Below are 9,278 nucleotides of genomic sequence, written 5' to 3'. Positions count from 1 at the left end.
CTGTTTTCTGGAGTTCTCATCAGATGTCCAAAGAATGAGATGCGTTTCTTCCTGATTGTGCTCATGACTGGTTCTATTTTCTTATATACTGTTTCATTTGATGCCATTCTCCAATGTCCATTTATTTTATACTGTTTATTTATACATGTCCTAATAATTCTTCTTTTTTTTGAGTATTCTGTCAATTTCTGCTGTATTAGTTGTTTTGAAGATAGTTTCAGCCGCATGCGTTATTTCTGGTTGTGTAACTGTTTTATAGTGTTTTAATTTTGCATCTATAGATAGGTTTTGTTGTTGTATGTATTTTTGGTAATGTAATTTGCATAGTTCAGTTTTTTTATTCTATTCTGCCATGATGGCTTCTCATTTAGATTGTATGTTATTATTTCGCCTAAATATCTAAATTAATCAACAATTTTAATTTCCTGTTCTCCTATTGTAATTTTGTTTGCAAGTGGTGGATCAGTTAGCATAATCTCCGTTTTTTCAAATGATATTCTAAGGCCTATTTTCTGTGCTATTTCTCGTAGTGATTTCACTTGTTGCCTGACTTCTTGAACGGTGTTGGCTAGGAGAGGAAGATCATCAGCGAATCCCAAGCAGTTTAAGCTAATATCATCGTTTGCACTTCCTATTCTTGTCATCTTTGGATTGCCGTTGTACCATTCTCTCATTATGTATTCCAGTGCACAGTTGAAAAGTAATGGTGATAGGCAGTCACCTTGTCTTAAGCCTGTTTACTGTCATTCATATCGGGAAAATTTAAAGACTGACAAGTGTTTGTTGTTTGATGTCCTACATGAGGCATACTTTACGATAACGTTCGACGCAACATTGCTGCGCGGGGTAGCCGTGCGGTCCAAAGCGTCTTGTCACGGGTCGCGCGGCGCTCCCCGTCGGAGGTACGGGTCCCCCCTCGTGCATGGATGTGAGTGTTGTCCTTAAGTTAGATTAGGTAGTGCGTAAGCCTAGAGACCGATGACCTCAGTAGTTTGGTCCCGTAGTCCTTACCACAAATTTCCAATTTCCTACGCAGCATTTTTCACAGAATCGCAGTTTTCATATATCCCCCTCTATTCATTTTCACAGAAGATGCTTGAAGGAGCAGGCGCTCTGATGTGTCGGTGCTAATAATCAGGCAGCAACTATTTACCGAGACATTACTGTCCAGTCCAGCGAGCAAACAGCGCTGCTTGCACACCAGCCTTATCTGACGGCCCCTTCAAACACAGCGGGGACAACGGGACCCGTCGTCGGGCCCAACTCAGCCGCGCTTTGTCGTGCCGCCGTTACACACTGAGGCGACAAAAGTCATAGCGACAAGCACTTACAGGAGAAGGCGGCAGTATTGCTACACAAGGTATACAAGGGCAGCGCATTGGCCGAAAAAGGTTTCTGACATGATTATGCTCGCACGACGGTAATAAACACACTTTAAAGGTGGAATGGCAGTTACAGCTAGATTCGATTTTTGAAATCGTTAGGCTTTTCAGTATTTCTAGATCCACAGTGTCAAGAGTGTGCCGAGATACCAATTTTCAGGCATTGTCGCTCACCACGCACAACGCAGTTGCCGACACCCTTTAGTTATCCCCAGAGAGCAGCAGCGTTTGATGGAGTTGTCAGTGCTAAAAGACAAGCAACACTGCGTGAAATAACTGCAGAAAACAATATGGGACGTATGACCAAAATGCGGTTAGGACAGAGCGGCAAAATTTGGCGTTAGTGGGCTATGGCAGCAGACGACCGAAGCGAGTGCCTTTCCTAACAGCACGACTCCGCCTGCAGTGCGTCTCCTGGGCTCGTGACGAAAGGTTGGACGCTAGACGACTGGAAAACCGTGCCCTGGTCAGATGAGCCCCCATTACAGTTGGTAAGAGCTGAGGGTGAGTTTGACTGTGGCGCAGACCCACGAAGCCATGGACCCAAGTTGTGAACAAGGCACTGTGCAAGCTGGCGGTGGCTCCATAACGGTGTGGGCTGTGTTTACATGGAATGGACTGGGTCTTCTTGTCCAATTGATTGGAAATAGTTGTGTTCGGCTACTTGGAGACCGTTTGCAGCCATTCGTGGAGTTTTTACGGACGACAATGCGCCATGTCACCGGGCCACAATTGTTCGAGAATGTCTTGAGGAACATTCTGGACAATTCGAGCGAATGATTTGGCCACGCAGATCGCCTGACATGAATCGAACGTTTATGGGACATCATCGAGAAGTCAGTTTGTGCAGAAAATCCTGCACTCTCTCTTTCGGAATTATGGATGGCTATAGAGACAACGTGGGTCAATATTTCTGAAGGGAACTTCCGTTGACTTGTTGAGTCCATGCCACGTCGAGTACTTGGACTACGCCGGGTAAAAGGGTGATCGACAAGATATTAGGGGGCATCCAGTGACTTCTGTCGCCTCAGTGTAGTTGCAGCGTCGGAAGACTTCCCTCCAGCGGCAGACTTAGTTACGTTTCCTCACTTGCTTAATGCTTACTACTCTTCTAAAGCTCTTTGTTCATGCACAAAAGTGTCCAAGGACTTCATTAGAAAACTTATACTGTGGTAACTCTTCACTTTTTTTACGAAGTTGTTAGATACAAGTCAAGAGGACAATGTTAAGAGCAGGTCTGGCAAGGCGCTTGTGTGTAGGGAAAACGCTCAAATTCTTAGTAGTTTTAATACAATTTTTAGCAATTGTTATCGGACAACCATCTATTTTTTATACGAAGATGGTATCTGTTCCCGAAAGAACAGATACCATTGATGACCGTGCAGCTTTTCTAGAATGAAATCATAATTAAATCGAAACCCTTAGTTGCCGATAGGTGTTGTTGACATACATCAATGGGGACAGCTCCAAATGAGTGCCCCAACCGATACTCGAACCCGGGATCTCGTGCTTACATGTCCCGGTCGGGGCACATATTTTCAGCTGTCCCCATTGATGTATATCAACAACACCTCTCGGCAGCTAAGGGTTTCGATTTAATAATCATTTCATTCTAGAGAAGCTGCACGGTCATCATTGGTATCTGTTCTTTCGGGAACAGGTACCATCTTCATATAGTTAAAGGCTACCCGACCATTGACCTTCTTCTGTGCGAATGCACACGCTTTGCCCGAACTCTTACGGGACTCGTCAGCTTAGTCTCGCGCGAGTAATGAGTGAACGAGCAAATATCTATTAGGAGCACTACGACTGTAGGTTGTTGACAGTTGGGAATGTGGTTCTTGCAAGGGATAAATCCCTGCAGTCCCACTATCCTCTGTGTCCCTCGGTGGCTCAGATGGACAGGGTTTAGCTACCATCTGTAATAAAAAAAACTGAGTAAACGTATCAACGAACAACTTGAACGAGTGTCATAGGACGTCCACCACGAAGAAATTCAACGAACAATACCGAACAAAATGAGATCTGAAAAAAAGAGGTATAGAGCGTCTGCCATGTAAGCAGGAGATGCCGGGTTAGAGTCCCCTTCGGGGCACAAATTTTCATCTGTCCCTATTGATCCAAATCAACAACACCTGTTGCCACTTAAGGGTGTCGATTTAATTATCATTTTATCTATTTTTTTGTATTTCTTGACACAGACTCTGAAATCAAGCTTTTTTTAAACAAAGTGGAATGAATTCACCTCAGTCGATGAGCATTTATAAAGAAGATAAGAAAACTGCACTCTGTATATTCCAACAGATGCGAAAGTAGGGAGCCAGCAACGGACATCAATATACGACCGTCATTCGTCCTTGACCTTATCCAAGAAGCTCTACTTAAACATCTTCCCAGTCTTCCCTCAATGTGTTGTGCGGTTTCCGAAAGGCACGAGGTGACCGCATTCTCTGCTCGTCACGACACTCAAGATCGTTTTGCGTAATTCAGGTGGGTTGTAATCCGGTATTGCATGCCAATACGCTCGCACAACATCTCAACTCTCCAGTCTATCTGCAACACGGGGTGTTCAGTGGAACAGGCGCAGCTGGATGTGAAAATGGAGACCAGTCAAAAGTCGAACATCTATTTGAGCTATCAAGTCACCGAGCCCTTCTTTCTGGCTTAATTACTGGACAGATATTAACCGGATCTTTTACAAGGGGCAGTCAAATGAAAACGGAACTACCCCCACAACAGGACGATCGAATGGTTCCATTTAATAGTAATCATCAAATGTGTTAAGACATTTATCACTCTGGGAGACCATACGATCAATTCCTGTTTCGCGCGTGACTGCTACGGTCGCAGGTTCGAATCCTGCCTCGGGCATGGATGTGTGTGATGTCCTTAGGTTAGTTAGGTTTAAGTAGTTCTAAGTTCTAGGGGACTGATGACCTCAGATGTTAAGTCCCGTAATGCTCACAGCCATTTGAAGCATTTGATTCCTTTGTCGCTGAATCCGATCGGCCGTTGACGGATCCTCAAACTTCACTCATTCTTGCACTTCCTCTTCCGACTGAAACCGAAGAGCAAGCATGTCTTTCTTCAGGTCGCCAAAAATGTGGAAATCAGACGGTGAAAGATCCAGGCCGTACGGAAGATGTTGCAGTGTTTCCTAACCTAATCGCTGAAATGTAACATTCATCCTGTTGGCGGTGTGGGGGCAGGCGTTATCGTGCAACAGGATGATTCCGTCCGACAGCATTGCTACATCCAGAGAGCAAATGGCAAAGCCAACTGTGGAAATATATCACATCTCCCCAGCCAAAGAAATCCAAAACTGTTCATACAAGTTCCGGTACGGTCGTGATGACCTTCTTCTTCGAATGCAAGACCCTTTGCTCGTCGAGTTCCTCGAGCGTGAAATCGCACGCTATGAAAACACTTTGGAGAAACTGATACTCTGCATCAACTCAAAAGACCCAGGAATGTTGTCAGATGGAATTATCATGTTGCACCATAACGTCCGTCCTCAAACTGCGAATCGGACGAAGGTTAAAGCTTCAGCGACTTGATTGGGAACCATTGCAACATACTCTGTACAACCCGGATCTTTAACCGCGTGATTTCCACTTCTTTGGCGACCTGAAGAAAGACGAGGACGAGGAAGTGCAATAGTAGGTACGGTAGTGAATCCTTCAGCGGCCGACCACGTTCTACGAACAGGAATTAGTCGTCTGATCTCCAGTGGGGTAAATGTCTCAATGCATGTTGTGATAGCTCTTGAACGGAACCACCCGTGGGTCCGTTGTGCTGGGTGTTTGGTTTTCATTTGACTGCTTCTAATAGATTTATACACAGCATGACATGACATCCAGCGTAAGTACGACACACCTGAACACTTTTGGGTCCTGGTCCATTACTCACTTCACTTAACCGATATACATCTGGAAGCAACGTCTTAAACTACTGGTGTTGTCCGCCATCAGCGTACAATATTCAGCCAAACGTTGTGATCTGACACAGCGGCAGACGGGAGTCGGCGGAAGTGATTTGTTCGGATACAGTCTGGCACTGGGCAGTCGTTATGAAATGGTTCTGCAGGAGACGCGGGTGCTTGAAACAGTTACCCTGAAGAAAGTCATGTAGGAGCAACGAACCTCTTTCTCTGTTTTGCTTCGAAGAGATATCCCATGCCACTTACACTCCTTGCAGCGTGTCAGCGACTTACGCACAGTTAAGCTCACAGGACAAATTATAAGTAAACCCTTTAAAAAAAGCGCACTGGTCGCTTTGGAGTGCTGTAGGTTGTGTAAGATGTGAATGAATGGCAGAAACAAGCTGTCGTGTTTAGACACACCCACGACCACATCGTAAATGAAGGCGCCCAATTTGTTGCTGTATCTACGCGGACTGTTCAACGTATTTCGAGGAATGGTGTAACAGTCGCAGCCGTGTTACAATAGAGGTGACAAATAGATCGTAATCGACAAAAACCAGGGGTGAGTGTAAGTCCTTGTCAGTGACAACCTGTCTCACACCAGAGAGAAATTGATGCGGTTAGTAAATGCGGGGCCATCTGAACCATTTTCGGAGTGAGTTTTGTGAAGGAAATTGCACGCAGTGGACATGTGGAGTCGTTACCCTCGTAGTAGACCAGTGCTAGCAGCAGCACAAAAGGATACATATCTTCGACGGTTTGGTCAACACAGAAACAGCACAGCAACAGACTGGAGACGTACAGTCTGGTCCGATAAGATGTGATTTTGCTTCTTATCAAATGACATAATAGTGAGTACATCGATATCTCAGTGGGATGCAGGGCGCAGTTAAGGCCAGAGGTGGTTCTCTGATGTTTCCATGGTGTTTTTCGTACTACGATTTGGGCTCTGTGGTCTCATGCAAAAGTTCATACCTCACGACGGCGCCACAAGTAGACTGTCGCTGCCCGACGCGTCAACGAATCGGAGACGTCGGCGTGGACAAGGCTCCGAGTACTTCCTTACTCCACCGCATTCGGAAAGTTATATATGTCCGAGCTCTGTGCCACTCAACCCAGTCTGTATTTACGGGTGACAGTTATTGAAATGTATGAAATAAATTCGCCAGAAATTCTGAACGGTTTGTGAAAGGACGTCCAAATTGCACGGTTGGCCGCGGGTTATGATGGGTATGCTTATTATGGCTTGGTCAAGTGACGAAGCCCAGTTTCATTTGGATGGGTCCGTCAATAAGCAAAATTGACGCGTTTGGGGGACTGAGAATCCGTGTTTCGCTATCGACAAGTCTGCTTACCTCAACGGGTGAGTGTGTGGTGTGCAGTTTCCAGTCACCGAATAATCTGTGCAATATTCCTTGATGGTATGGTGACTACCGAACGGTACGTTAAGGTTTTGGAAGATGATTTCATCCCCGTTATCCAAAGTGACCCTGATTTCGACAAGATGTGGCCCATGCAAGACGGAGCTCCATCCCATCGATACAGCAGAGTGTGTGATGTCCTGGAGGAGCACTTTGGGGGCCGCATTCTGGCCCTGGGGTACCCAGGGGCCACTGGCATGAGCCTCGATTGGCCGCCATATTATCCGGGTCTGTACACATGCGCCTTCTTTTTGTGGGGCTATATTAAAGACAAGGTATACAGTAATAACCCACTGCTGAACTGAAAATAGCCATTCAGGAGGGCATCGATGTTCCGAAGCTTCAGCGGGTCATGCAGAATTTCGTATTCGTCTGCGCCACATCATCGCCAGTGATGGAAGGCAAATCGAACATTTCAGAACCTAAATCCTAATATCTGTAGTGACGTTTACATTTGAATAAAGTGTGCGCACGCTGTAGTTTGTAACACATTTACGTTTATTTTATAGCTCAATAATTGTTACTCTGTATGTAATAGCCCAACCTCTACGTAATCAACTATCATCGCGAAAGACGACAATATTGTCTTACCACAGATCCGGGTGCATGCGAATAGAACCGTTATTCTGAACTTTATTTCTAGTTAAAGACAATTGTACCCTGATGTGAAACTATAAATCTGCAATTAACGCGGTCTTAAATGTTATAAATGCCAGAGACAGCATCAGGTACATTTTATCTGTGTGGACACTAATTGTTTTAAGAGTTGAGTATTTACCATTTTCAATTTGTAATAAATTACTAATAATTTGCGAGTGTGTTTCAGTATCTGCTCGACCACTAGTTGCTACAACATACCATAGGCTCATTCATAAATTTATCGCGAACATAAACCAGAGTGTTTGTTCCAAAAGTTTGAGTCACTGACAACATATTAACCATTCTTCTACATGTTTGTGACGAGTGTGCTGTGGACACTCCAATCTTCCTTGTTCTCAGGGCTGATTGCATACAGTCCTTATCTGACAATTACTCAGACGTCCTATCACACCCATGACTATCTTGAGCCCATAGAAAATGTCTAGGACTGTTTTCCTTTGAATACGGTAGCTCTGTGGGATATAATCATGAATGAGTAGATTCACCTCGATACGACATACCGGAAGATACTTGTGAACTTTCTTTTGCGCTCAACATTCTTCTATGGAGAGGGATGAGCGCCTTTAACAAATGGTTTAATCCCCAAAGAAGGATGCCCAAAGATGTGAAAGTAAGAGGTAACGAGAAAAGAACTATATAGCGAAGCTGAAATGCAACATAGGCCTCCATGTATCCACGGGCACGGCAGAATAGAAACGCTGTCAACTGGACCAAAACCGATGAATATTTTAGACTTTGTACATTGCTTCTTCGTGCAAAATGCTCTCACTCTGCGAGTTTTTCCACAGAAATTATTTGTTCTGAAACACTTTTCTTCGGTGGAATATTATATCATTCGAGTGGCAAAATGAAGTTGAAAAGAAAGAGGAAAGGAAAGAGGACGAGATGACATCGCAATAAACTATATATTTTATTACACTGTTTCATTCTTGTGCACTCATATCAGTGTGTTTGCTTCTAGTAAAATTTCCATTACGCATTTCTGTTCTACACAAGCACAGGGCGTTTCACGTCAGACGGATGGATGCAGCCAGCACAGCACGCCACATGTGCGACCCTCAGTCCTTGATCTGGCGCATGAGTGTGAAGACCGTGTAGGAGGCATTCAGCACCTGAAACAGGAAGAGCCGCTTTGTGAAGTCTGAGATACGAAAAACGTAATCTTAGTTTTCACGACTTCAAAATTCTTTCACATACGACGTATAACCTGTAAGACTTATGCTAATCCTCAACCTCAATATAAACGAGACATGACAATTAAATCCTAAGGATATGAACCCTACAATACAATCATCTCGGTTTACAAACAGCGTCACTTGGAGTGAAACACTCGAGAGTTCGGTAGCTGTTTCCGCCATCGTCGTCAGGAGCGAAAGCAAAGACGAAGGCTTAACGCTTCGAGAGACGCTGGAACGGCTGTTTCAAACGTGGCGCCGGCCTCTCACACCGTCTGACATCATTTGCTCCCGCGATGGGACGAAGTTGCTAGGAGCTGCCCAACTTGCCTTCCGCACATATGTCACTCCGGCACTCTTCGGATCGTTCCAGATGCTGCAGTTCCATCTATATCTGCAGAACACCCTGTCAGTGCGCGGTTGTCAGCGATTTTAAATCCTGATGAGGATGGTGGAGACAGCTATCGAAAGCTGGAGTGTTTTATTCGAACTGACGCTGCTTGTAAGCCGAGGAAATTTTAGTGAAGCATACCACCGCGAAAGACTCCGTCTTTGTTCTCATTACCGATTGTGATGGCGGAAACAGCTATCGAAAGCTCGAATTCCAACCCGGCGTATATCCATTAATCACTTGCGTTCCGCCGGCCAGGGTGGCCGAGCGGTTCTAGGCGCTACAGTTTGGAACTACGCTACCGATACGGTCGCAGGTTCGAATCCT

At 45.0% G+C, this 9,278-nt stretch overlaps 1 protein-coding gene across 1 annotated transcript in view; it reads right to left on the bottom strand.

The window, feature by feature from the left end:
* Positions 1 to 8,308: 8,308 nt before the first annotated feature.
* LOC126334599 (odorant receptor Or2-like) overlaps positions 8,309 to 9,278 on the bottom strand; it is a 119,426-nt gene continuing 118,456 nt past the window's right edge. The window contains exon 7 of the mRNA XM_049996992.1: positions 8,309 to 8,497. Within this exon, the coding sequence (XP_049852949.1) occupies positions 8,444 to 8,497 (54 nt within the window). The 3' untranslated portion in view covers positions 8,309 to 8,443. The remainder of the gene's footprint in view (positions 8,498 to 9,278) is intronic.

Source organism: Schistocerca gregaria, chromosome 2 (assembly GCF_023897955.1).
Source record: "Schistocerca gregaria isolate iqSchGreg1 chromosome 2, iqSchGreg1.2, whole genome shotgun sequence".
Classification (NCBI taxonomy): domain Eukaryota; kingdom Metazoa; phylum Arthropoda; class Insecta; order Orthoptera; family Acrididae; genus Schistocerca; species Schistocerca gregaria.
Note: the sequence above shows the minus strand (reverse complement) of the source record. Positions and strands in the feature narration are given on the sequence as shown.